This window comes from Falco biarmicus, chromosome Z (genome assembly GCF_023638135.1).
Source record: "Falco biarmicus isolate bFalBia1 chromosome Z, bFalBia1.pri, whole genome shotgun sequence".
In the NCBI taxonomy this organism is placed as follows: Eukaryota; Metazoa; Chordata; class Aves; order Falconiformes; family Falconidae; genus Falco; species Falco biarmicus.
Genome location: NC_079311.1, coordinates 31,389,586 through 31,410,986, shown reverse-complemented (window position 1 = coordinate 31,410,986; position 21,401 = coordinate 31,389,586). Strand labels below are relative to the sequence as shown.

The window sequence follows — 21,401 nt, the reverse complement described above, 5'->3', positions numbered from 1 at the left end:
TATCTGCTTAGTTTACTCTTGTGGGTATGAATATGGTGAAGAGAACAAACTCTCTGGGAAGAAGCTGGCTGGAGGGAAGGAGAATGAGCTGGTGCTGAGTTACAGGCAGCAGCAGCCGTCCACTGGGCACCTTTCTTCCACTTCTGTGTGCAAGTGAGAAGCTCTGGCAAAGATTAGTGTTAAGTCCGTGTCTGTTCTGAAATGGATTTAGGCGCCTTGACGATATTAAGTGCTAGTGTCTTTGGGACATTAGTTTATCTCTGTGTCTTAGATCAGCATGTTGAGGAATTTGGGACAGTGGAAGCACTCAGTGCTACTTTCTATCTGACATGTAGGAGGCAGCAATTTGTGTGATGTGTCTGGCTAACTGTGGCATAGGTCTGGTGAATCCTTTTGTGCCCCAGGTGCCTTGCAGTAGCAAGGTATTGATGGCACAGTGCTTTTCCACCTTTAATTTCCTTGGCATAGGGTGGTTGATGAATGTTGTCACCAGCATGTATTGGCTCCATGTGCAGTCTCATCCTTTGGTTTTGCTCAGGTCCTTGTGTCCTTGTTCCAGGACAGAACATACGTGAGGACCACGTGCTTTTCCCAGCTCCTTTAGCAGATACCAGCAAGATGGGATCCTACTTGTCACCTCCCAAGTAAAATGGCTGCGCAGCTCTCTCTTGAGTTTGGTCAGGACAGGGCTATGGGTCATTTGAGCAAAGTGAGGTCACAAGTCAGGCAGGCATGATGCAATGAGTAGAGTTACACCTGGGCAATTTCTGGGATGCTTTCTGCGCGTTTCTTGATATGTTCCTGTCAATTTGTTTGTACATAGGCCGAGGAGTCATACCTGCCTTCATGCTGCTGTTACCGCCCTAGCTGCTGGATGCTGATGAAAATGTTGTTAGGAAAGGAGGAAAGCTTGGAAGCAAAGAAATTGCCTTTCTATGCATATGACCAGGCTTTACAGGGGCCATGAGAGAACCCAGCTTAGGCAGGCTTGAGTTTTGCTTGACTTTTGTTGGGTTGGATTTAGGCAGTTTAGCCCAATTGCTGCTCTGGGTCTTTCAGCAAGTGAATGCACTTCCAGAGCCTGAAGCAGACCTGGGTGCAGTGGGCAGGTGGCTCCTGCTGAGCTCAGAGCTGCTGGCTGCCTGCTGGTCCCAGAGGAGGAAGGGCAGCACCTCATGCTCCCTGCTGAGCTCAGCTGAAACATGGTCTGGCTGTAGCAGCTGCCTTTTGTTGCTGAGAAACACCACTACGCTTCGGGTGGTATCTCACAGCTCAGGACCTGCTGGGAGCTGTGACCTGGCACTGCCCATCTGCAGAGAGGTAAACCAACCCGCTCCACCTGGAGTGCCAGCAGGAGCTCAGTGGGTGTTGTGGCCAGCAGTTAAATAGGCAGAACCTGGGCACTTGGCATACTGCTGCATCCGACCTCCGCTCTGAGGTCTGGGTTCTGTGCTTCAGTGCAGTTCCAAGGTGGGGGCTGGTGTCATTCTTCTGAAGGGTAAGTTGCTGCAAGGGGAGAACCACCAACACTCCTGTCACAGGTTTCCATCAAAGGAAAATCAGATGCTCAAGTATCAGTCATTCAGCATCTCTGTCCTGGCTTACAAAAATGCATTGAGTGAGGGGTCATGCTGCCTTGGTCCCCATCCACCCTCAGGCTGATCTTGGTGACTCTGAGGAAGTTTGGTTCTCCTGGAAGGGAGCCAGGAAATTAATTTTCCCTGGGAATGCCAGGCTTTGAGGGTAAGCAGTATGCCTCCCATTGAATGGCAGAAGATGTGCTTATCTGCTTTTAAGAAAGAACTATGGATGGCCCCAAGACCAATGGAAGAGTATCAAAGAATTTTTGGAGCTGGCTGGTACAATTATTTTAACTTTGCTGAGATTTTAGTATACCTGTGATGTGTTAGGGCACTGAGAGCCTTGGGCAGACATCTTTTTATTGTTGTTTAAGCTGACATGATGAATCGCTGTCGGTACCTGATTTCAGCTAGATCTGATACGGTGGCTGTCTGTACCTGCTGTTCTGGTCTTGCAGCTTTTTCCGTTGTGTAGTTTCTGAAGATAAGATCTGTGGTGTGATTTGAACATGAAGTATTGCGGGTACAGAAAAATACAGATTTCCAGGAAGCTGAAAGGTACACGAACAAGACTTCAGTGATGCTGCGTCTTTGAGTCTTGGCTCATTTGGAAATCCAACAGATGAAACATCTTCAAATTTTGCTGGCAGAGAAACCACAGATGTATGTGGAGCACTTTCCTTTTTCTGGCATTACATCATAATACCAGCCAGTCTGGCCTTTCTTATTCTGCTTCGGGCCTGCTGTTCCCCAGCGCCTATTTCAGCCTGAGTCCTTGCAGGCAACACGTGGGTCGTGGTGGTTCACAAGAAGACATTTAGCTCTTTGGCTTCATCTCTAACACTAATGCACTATGCGCATTTTGAAGTGCATGGCAGCAGATACTCAGGCAAGCAATGAGAGTGACTAAGAGACAAGGATGTGCTTTGGATGCATTATGGAAAGGCTGCTATGTTATGGAATCATGGAGGACCTGGGTTTGATGTATTTGATTACAGCCTTGAACCCATCCCTGCTTTTCCCAGAAGGCTCAGACTAAGCTGCTGACATGAACAACAGCTTCAGTTCAACAAGGCTTGATGCACTTAAGCTTAATGCTCTCTTGCCTGTGCCAACCCCAGGCAATACCCTTAGTTTTGGAACAAATCAGGGGTAAAGGAAACAAAGCCAAAAGGAGAAGAGGCAAGAGGAACTGCTGATAACAGTTACTGTTCCCTTCAGGCAGATAGGAATGTTTTGTTATCCCTTGCACAGTATCTAGGGGAACCTTAGGAGCTCCCTAGCAACAATACAGCAGGAAAAGGAGGTGTGTTAATTCCTGGAGCAAGTGCATTTGTTCAGGGCTGTTGGTCCGTGGGTGCCATCTGTCCCAGCTGTAAGGGAATGGAGCGATGCTACCTTCTTCCACAGTAGTTCCAGGCAGCAAAAATGGCAAAGGCTGCAATTTCTGGAACTGAGAAAGAAGAAGAGCAGTCATGCTGCAAGGGGACCATGTAGCTGCTCCATGAGGAAGTTCTCCAGTCATTAACTGAGATGCACAGCCAGCCTGTATGTCTTACAGAGTAAACCTGTTGTGACCTCCCCATCACCCCACTCATAAAAATCCACCTTTTCAAGTTCCCTTCTTTTCTATCTCCATTTAATCATCCTTTTATCCAAATCTAATGTTTCCTTGTTTCTGAAGATGGCATACTTGATCTTGCCATTGTTTCTCTGACTGTTCTACAGTGGATCATTATGAGAAAATGGCAAACTGCGCTCTCTCTGTTCCCTCAGGACTGGCTTTATAGGAGATCCCAAATTTCCCTGACGGCAAAGCTTTCAAAGACAAAATGTAGCCCTCTGCCACAAGCAGGTACTAAGGTCCTTTAGCACTGAAAGACCACTGACACTGGAGACAAATGGCTCCATGTGTAACTCACCTTACGAGTTTGATTTTAGATTTTTAATTTTGACAGTGTGCTTAGGTACATCCCCCTTTTATTATACAGGCCATCAGTGCATCTTTCATTTCCTCTGCATCTGAGATTTGTTCACCTGATGCAGTTCCCCTGAAAGCACCACAACAAGGTGCACTTTACATGTGTTCAACTTCAGATGAAGGCAGTATCTGGGAGTTGGTTGTGTCCCTTCAGTTCTTCCAGCACGGTGCTTTGTTTTGCTTGACTAGACTGGCAGGTAAACGTCTGTAACCAGAACTGAGCTGTTAACAAAAAAACCCTCACTGTTTCCTTATAAAGTCTTGAAAAAACACCATGTTGCACTGTCATCTCCACATGTAAGCTCTGCTGTTGGCAGGCACAGGCGTGTCTTCTTCCAGAGATGGGATTGCTGGCAGAGTTCATAGCTAGTCCCAGGTGTCCATGGGACTGGTAGCTTCTTTCTGTTGCTCACCAGGGTGTAACTTCCAAGTATCTTGTTTAGGTAAGAGCTGCAGACACCTGGAACAGAGTTTGCCTTTCTGCCTGGGGCACGTGTCAGGCATTAAGTCCAAAATGTGGTCCTTCCCTAGACAGTTCTGATAATTAGAAAGGGGTGAAGCACTCCCTTCCCCCATGGGATGCATTGCCTTCCCCTGTCTTGACATGAGGGGTTTTCCTGACTAAAGGAGGCATGGCCATAGCTGGGCAATTTTGCTGTTCTCTAGAGCACTCTGACTAGAGGGGAATAAATTTGATTTACTACTGATGCACGTTGCACTGCAGACACCTTACCACAGTGTAAGTATCTCTCCTTTATTCAACTCTGCTATGGGTGTCTTTGTACTATGCCACTTTCCACATCAGCAGGGTAAAAGTTTGCCAGCTTCATGGGCATCCAGCATCCCCTGGGCTTGGTCATTTGGAGAAGAATCCGTGTCTGCCCCAGTTTACTGCTATTGCAGCATTTGCAGCCATGATAAGCTGAGCAGAACCTGGGCTGATGATTCATTACTGGAAGAGTGTAGAGCATACAAATGAGAGGGTACAATCAGCAGTGGAGCTTATTTTGCATATTTTCTGCTCTACTTCGGTTCACCAGCAGGAATGCTTCTAAGACCAGCCTGCAATCCTCTGCAGCCCTGATGGCCTGCTCTCTGGTGATGTAGCACTGTAAAGACTTCTCTGACATGCACAAGCAGTGAAAAGACTCTTCTACTTACTGAAGTGCTGTTGGCATGCACCTATGGTAAGCGCCTCCTCTCCTGGTGCCTCTATTAGTGCTTTTTATTAGTCAGGCAAGTGAGCAGTTCAAACAAACACCAAAAGAAAAATAATGGACATATGCATCTCCCTGCCCTCCTCCTATACATCAGTGTGCAGTGATGAACCCTTATTATTTATGTGCTTCTAGCTACTTGTAGATGGCCACAATCCAGATTAGATGCTCTGTGCCAGTACATCTGATTATCAATAAGAGGCAGCTGGACCCAGCTGAAGCAAAAGCTTTTTCTGCATGTGACAGAAGAGTGTTGCTGAAGTTGGCTGACTCCCAGACTATGTAGCATATATTCCAAATAAAATGTTGGGGGTGGGGGTGGGGTGTTCGCTAAATATCTGCCAGCTTTTTTTTTTTTTTTTAAGTAATGCATTCATTATTTCCCATAAGGCATTTAGCAAAGCTGACATTCAGCACTTTACGTGCTTTGCTTTCCTTCTGTTGAAAAGAGGCAGTTTTTGGTGTAATTCTATTGGTGGCAGTGATTTTATTTCCATTTGTCCTCATCAGGGAGGTCAGAATCAGGACCTGACATCCATTGGTGGCACAAAAGTCAGTGATGGCTGAAAGGCAGGTGGAGGTGGAAGGGAATAAGTCTCAGTGAAGAACACATTGAAGATCACAGTATCAGCCCTGTTGCTGAGAAGTCTCCTGTTAGTGCTGAAGTGGCCAGCAGAAACTGATAGTTCACTGAAACCAGCAAGTTGCGGTGTGGTAGACCAGCAACACACCCATTTTCAGTGCAGTTGCGCATGCAAGCATTGATTGAGCTCCTTAGGGAGGCAGCTGAACTAGGCTATTATGCTGCCTCCCAGGTGCTGTAATAGCCTGTTGTCTCTCTGTATTAGTTATTTGTGTTGAGGTTGTAGTGGTATTTCTAAGTTGAAGTGGGTAAATGTTTGTTCTGGAGATGCACTTTGATGCCCATCTCCTCTGAGCAATACAGTTATTCATAGAAGCGAGGAAATTTAGCATGCAGTAGCTCAGGAAACTTGCTCTTTCCTATTTGGAGCCCTAATTAGAGCAATTAATCACTGCTGCTTCTGCCTTCTAAGCTTCCAGGCTAGAATATATTGTCCTCTCTTGTCAGAGCAGAAATGTAAAAATGGTTTCCCTTTATCTGACATTTTGCCAGTAGAGCCTTTATCAGTGTCTGCCTCCTACCAGCTTCTATCTTGCCTGAGAGCTGGAGCTGAAAATGTAAAGAACAAATTGACATGACTGTTCCAAAAGAAAGAAGAGGTGTGAAATTTTAAGAGATCAGCTTCTACTGTGTTTGTGTGGGTTTTAGTTGGATTTCTCCACTTGAACTACCTTTCTTGGGAATTTCTTGTGGGTTTCCATTTTACTGTAACAAGATGACCATTTTTTTCTGGGAATACCTGGACATTTCCACTGTAGAGAGGGATTTTCTTTCCACTTGATATAATTAAAACTTCTCTCCTACAAAGTCCCTACCTATAGAAGTTCTCCACATACATGCCCAGGGCAGGGTGAGGATAAGATTGCCTCTGTGTGTTTTAACTTCATCTCTGCCCCTTGGCTGTTCATCAGTGCTTCATTTAACTGGTTAGATGCATGACTGTCACTCCAGTCCCCCTACTTCCCCATGTATTGGTGTGCATCAGCTGATGAGCTGTAGGGGCTGGGGGTCATGGCACAGTGCCACGGCCCTCTCTGTCTCAAACTATGCATCTCTGTAAGTTAGGGACATCAGTATTTTAGTCTCTCTTCTGTGTGGTCTTGCAACACCGATAACTCCTTCAGAGAAAGGTATTACTCATGGCACCTCGCCTCCTGGTGTGCTGTGCCCCATGGTGTGCTGAGGCTCTGTGCCACCGAGTATCTCACAGGCCTTGAGGATAAGGCGAGCAGCTGAAGATCTCAGCTGCCTCCATATTGCCTCTTTTCCTTGTGAGACCTGTGCAAAAGCGTGGTGGTACCTTCCTGCTCACAGACCTGCAGGTTTCACTGAGGCCCACCACGGAGTGTGGCTTGAGAAAGGTGTGGCTCCATGATGCTGGAAGTGCCTGCCCTTCTGCTGAGTGGGGATGCTCTCTGCTCCCCTGCAGTGCCAAAGAGAATGGGCGAACTTGCCTTACCTGTCACAGTCACCTGGCTAACGAAGATGGCCATCTGTCTGCAGCCGGCATGCACATTTTAGCCAGGCACGCACAAGGCTAAAACCTCCCAATACATAGCTCGGAGCACAGTAGATACCAGACTACAAGTCTAGTAATGTATAAAACATTTTGGAATAGTCATCTGGAGATCTGAAGCATTTCCAGCTGCATGTGTAAGGCAAGTTGAGATCACCATTATTGCCAGCCTTTGCTGCATGTATGAACACGGTGACAGCAGAATTGTGAAATATCCATATTCCTTTGATGTAGACACCTTCTGCTGCTCCCTTATCAGTCATCTTCAAAACCTCTTACAATGGAGGAATTCTCTAGATCTGAGATGTTAACGGTAACGTTTGTCTTTCTGTTACCCTTGGTTAAAAATTAATGAACTATGAAAGAATGAACAGTTCTGCGCTGTTTATGCTTTTTTCTTTTCATGCTTAGGTGCCACGATGCATTTACTGAAAGAGGGTGGGGGTTTCTTTTTGACTTTTGAGATAAATCGGTACAGGAAAACTTCCAACAGGAATCCTCATTCTTAAGAGCTCTGGACCTTGCAGACCTTAAGCAGATAAGAACTGCCACAGCCTTCAGTGAAGGACAGCTCAGAGTGTCATACAGCTCTTGTAATGCGCCAGACCCAGGACACAAGCAAATGCTTTTCATGTCTCGTTGCTCATTTCTATTTATTGCCTCACCAACTGATTGAGTAACTCAGTACACCATCGGCACTCTCCCCCTAAACACAGAGGCAGTAGAGCACGTGCACTTTGTCATCCTGAGCCTGTGCACACACTGTTCCTTTGGAGAAGTTGCTAGGGGTAGCAGAGGATGAAAATTGAACCCAAGACAGAACTGAACACCTCTGTTGTGAAGGTCTGCAGTTTGATCACTTTCATTTTGTTCAGGGGGGAATACAGTCCTCCCCTCACCATTAAGCTTGACTTAGGCATTTTGCTTTTGCAAAAGTGACTCAGGAGCAGTTCCCCACATGCAGCCTCGGCCCTTCTGCACCCAAGACCACTGTGTAGCAAGACTGGAGCCCTGGCATCATGACAGCAACCTGCCTTCCCCATCCTGTAGCACAGGACAGTGTTTTATCTGCCCTACCTTCTCTCAACACGTGCACAGACCAGTGCCACAGCATGCCCAGTTCCAGGGGTTCAGAAGCTCCCTGTGCGTATCCAGCAGGTCCTGGCTCAGTGGTGTCACAAGACACAACTGCTGGTTCCCACTGGCAAGACAAGACACTATGTGGTCCACTGCATATGAGAACATGAAGCTCAATGCACTAAACAATGGTTCAGGTAAACCTGGATGATGATGGTGCCTTTCAGTATTTTCTGGTAGCTCTCCAAGGACTTTACTGAAGAGGAAGTAAGTCTCCCTGCCAGCCAAATGTGTTTCTGTGCAGCTATCTGCTCCCAATTTGTTGAGAAGAACCCTTCTGTTCTATTCAGCATAAAATCTTATTTCTTAGCAACAGTTTCACAAAAAGCTGTATCTGAATTTCTTTCCTTTTGATTTAGAGCAAGGGACGAGTCAGAAAGCAGTATATGATTTTCTCAATCTCCCAGTCTTACATTGGTGGTAGGAATTTTTTTGGTTACTAGTAGTTTTGACTGCCTAGGCCAGGAGGTACTGCTCCTGGAATTAACATAGCTCTTGATTATACATAAAAAAATTTTGAACAGATTGAGTAGTCTTCAACACTTAACATTTCTGTTTCCTCCGTTTTCCTGGGAGTCTAATTCAGATGATCTGCATAACTTCTGGGTCATTCAGGAAGAGGCAGATATTCCAATATGCAACAAAGTAGAAATTTCTCAGTTGCTCTGTCCTTTCCAGTGCAAGTATGAACTCCTTCTGGTAGGAGTTTGCCATGTTTCCCTGCACATGGCAGGGGGGTTGGAACTAGGTGATCTTTAAGGTCCCTTCCAACCCAAGCTGTTCTACGATTCCATGATTCTATGTTTCTAGGGGCCATTTAGCCTAGAGCTAGCAAGATGTATCTCCTCAGATCCAGCACTGACAATCCCTTGTGAATATCTTTGTGAGGGCATTTGTTTTAATCATGAAAGCATGGTAATTACATACACCTTGAAACTGTATGTAGCTCATCCAAAATCCACGTCTGCCTAGTTGCCTAGGACTGCATATTATCATCTGGAGCTTTTCTTTCTGTAGTATAGCTTTGTGCTGTTGCTTCCTTCGTTTGTAAGGAAATGCTGAAATTTGGATGTTGGCATATAAGGCTCCATCCGTACCATGTGCCAAATTCTTTATATGACTTCTACAGGAGCTGGTGGCATTCAGTAATTTTCAGGACAGCTCCACTCAATCTCCCTAGTGCCTGGAGATTTCACTGAGTATTTTTGTGAGATAAGCTTTCATTTAAAATGTAGAACCTGCGAAAGAACCCTCTTTACACCCAAGTATTGGATTTCCAAAAATATATGCCTGGAAAATAATCCTTTTTGATATCATAGGTACTCTTCCATCCCCAAATCCAGTATCTTAATATAAAACCAATGAATGCATTGAAATGTTTGGTCCTCTGAACCCATTAAGTGGATCAAGATAAGCTTTCTCTCCTCCCACACTTCACTTTATCTTCTGCTAACAATGGCCACAGAGGAGACCAAATGGTGAGGATGCTTGCAGTATTTAGTAGGTGTTTATTCCCTATATGTTGTAGTGAAACAAATGATTCATTTGCAAAGACCATAAAATGAACTTCCTAACATATCCATTAGACAAAACCATGCCAGCAGCAGAAATCCAGAAGTGAAACACTGGGAACTTCTGCTAGGCCGTATTTCTACTGGGATACATCTACTGGATAGTTTCACTCAGGATATTAAATTTTCTGTGATCTGGTGATGAGTCAGAGCCATTTTGTATGTGTTTTTCACCAGAAGTGTTTCCTTCCATAAAGTTTATGGAGGTCTTCCAGATATCTAAAACTCGATGACTGAAGAAGTAGCAGTCTGCAGTGTCATCTCCACTCCTACCTCAGGGTAAACTCACTGAAGTTTAACGCAGCTGGGTCTGAAGAAGGAGTGAAAAAGGACATCAGATTTTTTCTCTCTGGAAAGGAAAAATACACTCTTCCTAAGAGAGTCTTATAGCTTCTTAAATGACTTAATCTTCAGTCTCAGATTATCTAGGATGACATCAGGGTGACATACCCATAAACCTCAGCAGAACCTTACGAGGTGCCTGAACATTGGGTGGAAAGTACATAGCCCAGGTGGCCAGCAGAAAGCAAGGCAGTTATTTGAAAAAAATTTTGACAACACCAATTCGTGGATTTCACTCTCAGAAACTTATTGAAGGGGAAGAGTTTCAGAACCAATACTGTGATAGATATAACATACAAACACCTCGCATCCAACTTAAACTCTCAGATTTCTTCTAGTTGCTTTGTTTGGGCAGTGACTCCTTTTGGGCAGGACACACCATACACCAAATTGTTGCAACAAGTTTTTGAAGATTTTCCCCCAGCACTACATTAGCCTGTGGGTTTCCTGGAAACCACCTTTTATTTGCTAAACTTAATAGATCAGCTACTACTGATTCTGGAACATATACTAAGAGCTAGTCCCATGCCATTAAGTACTGAGAGATAATGAAGAAATTCAAAAACTGGACAGTGACAGTCAGAAATTCAGTCTTACCCTTACACATTTTAATTGGAAATACGAGCCTGTACTGCTGAAAGGTAACTTTAGCATACTTAAAACGAGTGCCGTCACACGAAATTAACAGATCTAGATTTTCACCAGTTGAATTTATCTGGTAATAAAGCAGTATTTTTATTGGAACATCCTGTAACAGGGAAATATCTAACTCATGGAAACAGACTTGACTTCATGGTAAAACCTGGAATTTTATGTCAGGATTCCACTTGTACAAGTTATAAGTCCCTGAAAAACATGTTTTTGTAATGGAAGTGGTAATTACATCCCTAGTTTCAGTTTTACTATTAGACATCCATCTAAGACAATGAAGAATATGAAATGAAGAGCATTAGGCTTTTCTTATAGGATATGCTGTGCTTTAAAATGTATTTTATTGATCCTAAAATTACAAGATCAATTACTGACATTTTCTTGAGGATCAATCTTAGATTAAATGGCAAAATGAAGAAAAGGTTTTCATATGTACTATGTCCAAAAGCAGAAACAGACTGCTGTTCTTGTGAACATTCAGAAACCTTTTCTGATGATTAAACAGTATGTCTGAAATATGTCTAAGTTATACCAGCCACCATAGCGCTTTTTGGTGAACCAAAGAAGTCCTACAGTGAAATCAAACTTTTGAGTAAAATCTGTACTACTTTAATACAATTTCCCTCTAACATCATTTTTACCTGTTTTTAGATTCATGTATATTCTGTCTGTCCATTACAATGCAAAGTATAAGTAACCAATTTAAGCAAGGATGTTGGAGTGTGAAAATAATTCATGTGAATTGCTAATAGGCTGGTGGGAATACATTTTTTTTTCCACATGAAGGCAAATTCTGTCCCATCAAAGACAGCAGACTTGATTTTCCACCGTTTCATTCCTTGACTAGCTGCTATTACCTGCAAAAGGGACAGGAAAGCTGGAAGCATTCTGCTACCAAATCAGTACTACACTGTGACCAAAACAGCAGTATTGCGTCTATTCTTCCTTCCCTTTGAACAGATGTGAGTAAAGCTGCAAGCAAATTAACAAGCCACGGGGCAAAAAGCGGTTTTGTCGTTACTTCAGCTAAGCAATGTGGAGATTTCATAGCACACACATGATGTTTCTCTTCTGATCTCCCTGGTTTTGCTACTTAAGGCAAAAGCCTTGCAGTTAACATCCTCCAGTGACATGAATTGATCAGGCTTGCATTCACCTCGACAATCAGGTGACAGGGAATGGAAAATAAAGGGACAGTATCAGTCCTCTCAGGTAATTAATCTACGCTCTGATGCTTCCCACACCAGCCTATTTTCAATTTCGGCATGGTACAGTTTATACACTCTAACATTATTGCTCAGAAGATAGAGTGATGATTCAGGTTTACTAAAAATGGCTTCACAATACTGCAATCATGCTTGTGAAGCCTCATCTTGTATCCTGTATTTATAGGTTTCTTCTCACTGAGAAATAAATACTTGTGTTTTATCGGAAAAGTTAGTCACCAGATACCTGAAACATTTGTATACCATCTTTAAGAAAACATGGCTTGTTTAGTCAATTTGCCTGCCAATTTTTTTCCTGTTTTTTTTTTTTTTTTTTAATGTGGATAATACCATAGGTGACCTCCCTTAATACTGCTGTCCATACAAATAATAACTAACTGAGAAATAATATGCCACTGCTGCACCCTGTCATGCCAGAAGACCAATATAGAGTAGGTGTTACATATAATTTGTGCCCAGACCCACTGAAGTCAATGAAATGACGCCTACTGGCTTCTGTGGGAGTCCAACTTGGACGTTATTCTGGCAATCTGTCCACCACTAAATTAAACTATTACAGGGGATAAAAGCCCAAATGAAGTAGAAATTTGGGAACTAAAACTGAGCCACAAATAAATATCCTAATTCAATGGCATTCTGAACAGACTTAAATAAAACGCAAGCACACTTACACGTGTACACACACACATACAAAAAAAAAAGTTATGAATTTAACAATCTTAAAAATTCATAGTTTAAAATTGTTTACATTTAAACAATTGAGTATAATAGGTAGCTTTCTTGACTTTCCATTTATTTCCCTGAGCACTGATCTTTGGAACATCTGGAGTTTCAGAACTGTCTAGTTCACAATTCCTAAAATAGTTAAGTAAAATACTGTCTTTTTATGTCAAAAATCAATTCCTTAAGTAAAACTAAGATACAACTTCCATGAACTACAGTGTGTATAGCCAATTTTTTTAAAGCCAACAACTATTATTACACTTCTGCATCTTTATTTAGGCACCTAGCTGGTCTGTTTTTCAAAATGACCCTGCCGCCTAGCAGTTCCCATTTAATTCAGTACAGGGTACTAACGCTGTCACATCCAACTGGAGACCCACATAAGGATTTGACCTCCTTGCTTTAGTTACTCATTTTGCAAAATCTCATCTGTATGAGCAATGCAGTATGTTACAGGATTGGTTTTGTGCCTAAATGAGTATTATACGTAAAGACTACAGGACTTCCTGGTCACTTCCCCATGAGGGGTTAAGGACATGCATCTGCAGAGAGCTAGCATAAAACTAGTCTTCAGTACTAAAATGGGACTTAGCCAGGGCATATGTTTTAGGCTGGCATTCTGCACAAGAAAATCTGCTGGCCAAGAAGAGCTATATTTTAAATTTCCGCTATTTAGAATTACTTGGCAAATTGGCAACTGCTGCTTTTAACTGTCTTCTCTAGATTACAGCTTTAATTGTGAGCTTCACAGACATCAGTTTGCAATTTTAAGACTTCTCAGTCATTCTGCATTTCAGATTATAGAAAGTGTGCAAGTCAAGACAATTTAGAAAACAAAACAGTGCAGAGATTTTAATATTTTTAGGTTAAAATCTTCTCTCTCCGATACCAAGGCTTTAAATTACGTCAGTCTCTCTGCAGCTAAAAGTTAAACAATAATTTTGCATCGACCACAGAAATAGACTGTAACTTTGCATTCCCTTAACACTCTCTCTCTGTTTCTGGGTAGCTGATACACTGGCATTATGCAGCAGGCTCCAAACACAGGATTAATAGAAATGTTATTTTGTAATATTTCATTTTAGTATGCTGTACCTGGGGGAGGGGGTACTGAACTAAATGCAACCTGAAGAGTTGCTTTTTGGTTCTGTGTGCAACATGAAATTAAGCCTTTACCTGTTCTCAAATGATGTAATAAAATACGCCATACCTGCTTTTCTTTAATTAGCACTTTCTTACACTATCTGGTACTGGCATTCCACAGCAAAATCCAAAAGAAGGATTTAGCAGTTTTTCTCTTTGCAGAAAGCCTTTTTAATACCTCTAAGTTCAGAAAGAGTTAACACATACAGTGCTATTATCCATCCCCCCACCCTACCCCCCCCTTCAGGAATTAAAGTGGCCTCTTTTTTTTTTTTTTTTAAACAAAAAAGAAAATTCTCGTAATAGGAGTATAACTACTGTTTTGAAAACACATTTGGAAGATGTCTTCCAAGATGGTTTATCTTTTTTTTTTTCTTAAATCTTTAAAACTGTGACCACTGCACCAGTTAAGGCTGTTTTACAATATATATATATTTCAAATAAAACTTTTAATATTCAAGCTTACCAGATTGATGAATTGTAACAGGTAAAATGGAACTCTTTACAAGGTAAACTATGTAGTTGTACAAAATAGAATTAAACCCTTCACCTGTGTAAAACAAAAAGAAATCCTGCCTTGCATTAAAAACAGAGAACCTGTTTACAAAAAGGAATGTGTATGACATTTGGACTTTCCTTTTAACTGCCATATCCTAGCAACATCTCAGTTGTTTTAGTAAAGGAACTAATCATCAATTTTAAACTGCAGTGAATTTACCAAACATTTTTCACTATAGACTTCTGAAAGCTTTTACAGTAAGAAGTTATCAACAAAAGCAGGCACGTCAGTGTACAAAAACGTTGTTGATTTTTTCCTGTTTCTTTTTCAAAGTGCAGGTTTTTCTCAATGTGCATCTTACAAGACCAACGAATGTTTTAACTCACTAAATCTTAAAACAGAACTCGATTCTCCCAAGGAGTAGTGTAAACGTTAAAGATCCCCAATACACCTCTAGTAAACGTGACACAAATGTCTCTGCGTTGTTTAGAAATTTAGCTCTTTTGAGAGGTAAAGAAGCTTCATGACACCTTTTCCTTACACTGGCTGGTTATCAACAATGGGTAACTCTGGACTGCTAAAGCTGGAGACTGATGAATCACTCGAAGGGAACTAAACTTGGCTACGGAGGAGAGGCGGCCGTAGGAACCAACCCTCAGGCGTTTCTTGCGCAGCCTTTGGAAAATTCAGCCGCCGGCGGACAGAGGGACGGACAGACGGACGGACGGTCGGTGTGAGGGAGGGGAGGGGGAAGAGAAGGGGGAAAGCGGAGAGGGAGGGTGGGAGGAGAAGCTTCCGCAGAGCCAGAGGCACGGCGGCACCCCGCCCGCGGCCCGCTGCACCGGGCCGTCCCGTCGGCGGTGCGAGGGCTGTTCCCGAGCCCGCGGCTGCGAGGCGCCGGGCGACCCGCTCCCGCTCCCGGGTGTCACGGCGAGCCGGGGGCCGGGCGGGGAGCCGGGAGTCCCGCCGGCGGTCGGCGCTAGGTGCCCTGAGCGCAGGGCTCCCCGGGGTAGATCTCCTCGTAGGCGGGGGGCTGCTCGCTGGGCAGCGGGTAGCAGTAGGGGTAGGAGGCGTTGAGCTCGGGGTCCATGGGCGAGTAGCCGGGCAGCTCGACGGAAGGATGCCCGCCGCAGTGCACCTCCACGCCTGCCTCGTCGAAGACGTGGAAAACGCCCACGTTGATGTAGGAGACGGCCTGGAAGGGGCAGTCCCCGGGGCTGAGCTCGGGCTCGCCGCCGGAGAAGAGGGAGCCCTGGCTGTGGCGCGGCGCCCGCCGCCCGCCGCCGCCGCCCCGCCGCCGCCGCCGCCGCCCGCCCGCCGCCGCCGTCGCCGGTGCCGCTCGCCGCCGCCGCCTCCGCCGTCCGCGCTGCTGCGAGGCCTTGTAGTTCTTGACGAGCAGCAAGTTGAGCAGGCCCAGGAGGCACTCCAGAGCGTTGAAGACCGTGGAGAGCACCAAGCCTTGCTGGTAGTCCCGCAGCTTCTGGCAGCGGAGAGCCGCGGCGGAGCTGTCGGGGGCCGCGGGGCCGCTCCGTGGCCGGGCCGCGCCGCCGGGCTGCAGCAGGCAGTAGTGCGAGTACTTCCTCTCCACCAGCGACACGGTGTCGCCGTCGATGACGGCGCCGGCGAAGGCGCTCAGCACGCCCAGCATGAACACCAGCACCCCCAGCAGCAGGAAGTTCTGCCGCCCCCCGGGCGGCGCCTTCTCCACCGGCCCCGACGGCACGGCCGCCGCCTCCCCCCCCGCCGGGGCCGCCGCCTGCCGCGTCCGGGTCGCCAGCCGGGGCCAGGGCCGAGGCCGAGGCCGGAGCCGGCGCCGCGGGCGCCTCGTCGGGCGGGCGACAGCAGAGCAGTGCGGCGGCGAGCAGCGAGAGGCCGGCGGCCAGCAGCAGCCCCGAGTAGAAGGCGCCGGCGGCGGTGCCCAGGCGGAAGGGCTCGCCCTTCAGCTCGGAGCCCAGCGAGAAGCACTTGAGGCCCACGGCGGCGGCGCTGAGGGCGCAGGCGAGCAGGAGGCAGCTGGAGAGCGCGGCGCAGGCTCCCCGCACGCTCCACTTCATCCTCCGCGCCGCCGCCGCCGCCGCCGCCCCGCCGCCCGCCTCATCCTCCTCCCGCGGCCCCCCTCGGCCCCGCGGCGGCGGCGGCGCGGCGCGGCGCGGCCATGCGAGCGCGGCGCTCCCCGACGGGGCGGCTGGGCTGGGCTGCGCTCCGCACGGCAGGCAGCCGCCGGCCGCAGTGAGCCGGGCGCGGCGAGCGCACACGCTCCCCCCCCCGCCTCCCGGTCGCCGCCGCCTCCTCGTCCCCGCCCGCCCTCTCTTATCGCGGCGGCTGCGGGGCGGCGATTAATTATGGATGGGAGCCGCGGCGGGCGGGGGGACGGGGGGACGGGGGCGGCTCGCCGTGCTCGCCGCGGGTGGCGGGGGGTCCTGCGACCCCCGGGTCGGCCCGCCTTGGCTCGGGGGCGGCGAGGCCGGCCTCCCCGCCCTCCCCCCGCCCGGGGGGGGCCGCAAGCCGCCCTCGGGCAGGCTCCGCGCCGGGGGACGTGGCGAGGGACGCGTAACTAGGGCCGGGGGCCGCGCGGGTGCGCACCCGCTGCCGCCGGTTCCAATGCAGAGGGCTGCCGTTTGTCTCCGTGCACGTGTCCTCTTTATGTCTCTTATTTATTTGTTAGCGCTTGCTCTTGCAGGAGGCTGCCGGGCCGCCGTGCATCCCCGTCACCGCTCTGCGGTGTGCCGGCGGCTCTGATGCAGCGGACCGAGCCCCCGACGCAGGGCTGCCCGGTAAAGCCCTCCGCGCCCGCGGAGACGGCGGGCCCAGCACTCCTCTCTCATTGTTTTTGTGCTCTCCCGGTGAACCCCGGTGGGATTGCTCCCCGCCGGGAACGCACGTCGCTCCGTGGGCGGCAGGGCTCGGCTGCCGGACGCCCCGTCCGGTAACGCCTGCAGCGCCGGCGAGTGGGAGCCGGTGCGAGGGGGGCGCCGCCGCCTGCCCCGGCGCAGGGTGGCCCGGCGGCTGCGCGGCCAACACCCGGGATGCCCTCCCGAAGGAGAGGTGGGAACCGCTGCTTCGGAGCGAGGGAGCAGGGGGACCGTGCCTGTGCCGGCAGCCGGGCGCCAGGGGCAGAGGGGGGGACTTAGGGAAGGCTGTTTGTCGCCTGTCCCTTTTCCTTCCGGGAAGCTGGGGGCTCCGGCTCCCCCATTTTCCCCTTCTGCCGTGCGCACGCCAGCCTTGCTGGGTATTTTTAGCCGGCGCCGCTGATTAGCATTCAGGGGAGCAAGCGAGGGAGAGAGCCATTTTTCAAGCCGTTTTCTTTTCCCTTTCCAGCAGGGCCAACGCACCTGTTGGTGGCGTGAGGTGTCTGTGGGGCGTGACCTGGTGTTCAGCTGTCTCCAGGGATGCGACCCTGGTCCCTCTGTCCCGCTAGGGCAGGCCCCGTTGGCACCCCCACGCGCAGCACCGGCGCCCGTCTGCAGCGCTGGGTGGGACTGGGGGCTGAGCACGGGGCTCTGCTGCTGGAGCTGCTCCCCACGACAGAGTTTTCTGGGCGCTGCGTGGGGCAGTGGCCCTGCAAGGGCCCTTGGTGGGAGGCTGCCCTGCCTGGAACCCAGACCTAGACCTGCCTGGTGGCACCATCCAGACGTATCAGGGGCGCCAACGAGACTTGCCATCCTACCCCTTGGGGCCGCGCAGACAAGGGGATTTTTCCCCCTCCCTCCTCTTCATAAAGGACCTGTGGAGCGCTTTCCCTGTGTGAGGAAGCACGTCAGGACTGGCTGACCGGTGGCTACCTGATCCCCTTGCTGGGTTACAGCCCTGGCTGTGGGGGTAGGACCAAGATTCTTGTGTCCCTCCAGGAGGGGGAGCTGGCCATGCCACCCACAAACATCATGAACTCGTGCCCCTCCCAGGCGTGTCCCTGGCTCCTGAGGATTTGGGCATGGGCACCTGCTGGTCTGGGGTCACGTGAAGGATTTTCTGTAGGATCAGGGTCTTTGGCTGTGCTTGTGGTGAGTGCCTGTACTGCTGTGGATGGTTCTCAGAAGTCTTTAAAAAACTCACCCTGCGTCCTTAGGACTCCTAAAAAGTAAATGCATAGGGGGCACACCTCATTTTGCAAAATACAGTACCCATCTCCTGAGGCCTCTGTTGAATTCTATAAACATTGGCTTGGAAAGCACACATAGACCCTCGATCCACCTGCCAGTCCACAGGGCCTGGGGAGATACACTGTGTGTGTGGGTGTGGAGGGAAAGGAGCTGTAGCCAGTGGGAAGTAAACACTTACTGAACTAATTGTACATAGAGTGGGCAAAGTGCCTTCCTCCCTGACACAACATAAATTTACGTGTGAGGGATATGTGTGATTTGTATAATTTCGTTGTTACTGTCAAAAGCTTAATGGGGTTCAAAAAAGGATTAACTATTATGAATAATGAGACATTCACTTAACATTAAATAAATACAAAATTAAGAAGAGATGCTTTACACATCAAATTATTGCTCAGCCTTTAACTGGCAATGGTTAGGGTAGGAAAATCACACCTTCCACTGGAGGTAGCTTCTTCCTTTATTGTACAAATTGTTTCTTGATGTTTCTGTCTTCCTGTTTTGGCAGCTGCCAGAAGTGGGCACCAAGGCTTCTCCAGCGTGGTCCTTCACATGTTCCTACAGCTGTCTTAGCTGTTCAGCCTTCCTCATCTTGAATGTCTTCTTCAGAGGACCTTCTTCCTGCCCTGTGTTTGTGACAGGAGGCTGACTGATCTTGGGATAGCACCTCTAAAAGTTATGTGTTATGACAGGCCAGGCTGATGCACAAGTTTAATGATGTGATTAATAATTCTGCTACATCTTCTTATTTGTCCTGTGGAGCAACCTTTTCCAAATCTTACCTGTTTCTCCCAGAGTGACTCTGTGGCTTCCAACCTGGAAGTTTCACTACCAGCTACCCGCGTGTTATTTACTGTTCATAAACCTCCTATGTTTCAGTGTCACTCTGAGCACAATTTGTCACGTGGTTGTTTACAGCTTTGCATTGTGGCACATTTTCAGTGTGAGGATACTTTATAAACAAACATACATGTACACGTACACTTTTTAAACAAACATACATGTACACGTACACTTTTTAAACAAACATACATGTACACATACACACAGAGTAAGGTCATGAGCATATCCTGCATGTTGAAATTTAACTGTCTTTGGATAAAATTCTGAAAATGCAGTAATGATGTTATTACATTAATAATAATAGACATAAGACCCTGTAAAATACTCTTATCGCAACTGTGTCTTACATTGAACATTTTGTTGACAATTGAATTGGAATTAGTGTAAAAAATGACTGACTTGCCTGCTTAAATAAAGGTCACTGGAGGGTTCTCCAGATTGCAAAGGGTACTGATGACCACCTTAACCCTAGCCCCTTCAGATCAAGGTTAGAGTGCCCATCTGCATGTTCATAGCTGATACCTGTGTGACTGATTGGCCAACCAGGTCTACCTGCTGGAAAAAGGCTGTCCATTTGCAACAAAAGATGACAGAACTGCAATCCACTTGGCCAGGCTAGTCCATCACCTAAATCAGTCACTGCAGGTGAGCTGGTCCGTCAGCCTCAGTTAATAACAAAGCCAGAACCTGATGGAACTGTACTACAGCTGCTGACTATCAAGTATGGTAGGTACCACATGGTTTGAGTCTCTGGGTGCTAGCTTTATCTTCAGGCTTTATTAGTCAGATTTTCCTTTTTGATTGCCTAAATCAAAATTTATCACAGTTGTTTTCAAGGGTTATTTTAGTGGACTTCAGAACAGTCATGTAAGGTTTTGTGGGACACCAGCCTGGGGTGTTCTTCACAACCATAGAGTGAGCTTTCTGTGTCTTACAGGGGAAGTAATTTATAGCCAGATTCTGCCTCCAAAGAAGGGTAGGAAGCTTTGGTCCGAGGTTTTGTTTAGCTCACAGGGGAGCTAAGGGGCTGTGCTTGGTGGGTGCCAGTTGAGAGTGGCCACTGTCACGATCAGCAGTGCAGGCTTGCTTTGATCAGTGCCCACAGAGCCTAGATGTTTGCAGTAAGGTACAGATCAGCCTCTTAACTTTTTTGTGGTGACTCAGTGGCACAAAGGATGACAGAGCTATTAATTATTTGCTCTTCAAGCTGGAAGCTAAACTCTGTGTTTGTAAAATAGATGGAGATCTTCATCTTATGCCACCAAAGTACAAAGCACTGCATTATTGTATTGTCTTCCTCTACTCCCACACTGCTTTTATGGTAAGATATATGCGTTGTTATTTCAATGCCAGTTTGATAAATGGTTGTCATAGCTTTGACTATTCAGTCATGATGGCTGTGTAACCTCCCATAAGTTATTGCCACTTGATTATTTTTTTTTCTGTTTCTATAGGGGACATTACAGACTATAAAACCTTTTCACAAAATTGCTTAACACAGTTCTTAAGAATACACTAGAAATTACAATTTGAAACTCTGAAGATGGAACCTATCATGTTTCTTTCTGATCTTCTTCCCTTCCAGTTGCAAGATCCACCAGGATGTTTCTGTGTGCTTGAGTTCTCCTACTTTCATAATATTTTATGTGGAAGAATCATCTCTGCAGGGAATATATTGAAAACACTTTAAGGCAACACATGTTGGGAAAGACTCTACATCAGGCTACAAGTCTGGAGCTAACTGGTGCTGAACACTGGTGAAAAACCAGTGTCTGGAGATGCTGCTTCAATGGGTGGCATGTAAAATAGGAAGCAGGGAGGCTGGGAGAAAAATGTAAGGAGTTAAAATGTAAGGAGTAAAAAAATATAAGGAGAAAGCAAACCCTAATGCTAGCAGATGGACATGTGTAGTTGTCTTGGCAGCTGTTAGCCCTAGAAGTTTTGGATTAAGGGAAGAAGGGTTTGAAAAATTAGGGGTGTTGACACAGCAAGGTCATTTGCACTATAAGATCATGGGATAATTTAGGTTGGAAGGAACCTTGGGAGGTGTCTAGTCTGACCTGCTCAGAGCAGGGACATTTCTGGTGTAAGACTCGGCTGCTCAAGGCTTTGTTCAAGTCTGTGTATCTTGTATCGGCAGCATTTGCCAGTGTCTGGTTAATCTGAGCACTTCAACCAGTTTTTCAGAACTTATTTCTTGGCTCTGTTTCCTTGTCCTGCCTCAGGTTA

The 21,401-nt window shown here is 47.1% G+C and overlaps 1 protein-coding gene across 1 annotated transcript; it reads right to left on the bottom strand.

The window, feature by feature from the left end:
* Positions 1–10,573: 10,573 nt before the first annotated feature.
* On the bottom strand, positions 10,574–16,586 carry TMEM271 (transmembrane protein 271). Its single transcript, XM_056325442.1, is given in 2 exon segments — positions 10,574–15,970; positions 15,972–16,586. Coding segments are annotated over 2 exon segments (1,074 nt in total). The 5' UTR covers positions 16,284–16,586; the 3' UTR covers positions 10,574–15,208.
* Positions 16,587–21,401: the final 4,815 nt, after the last annotated feature.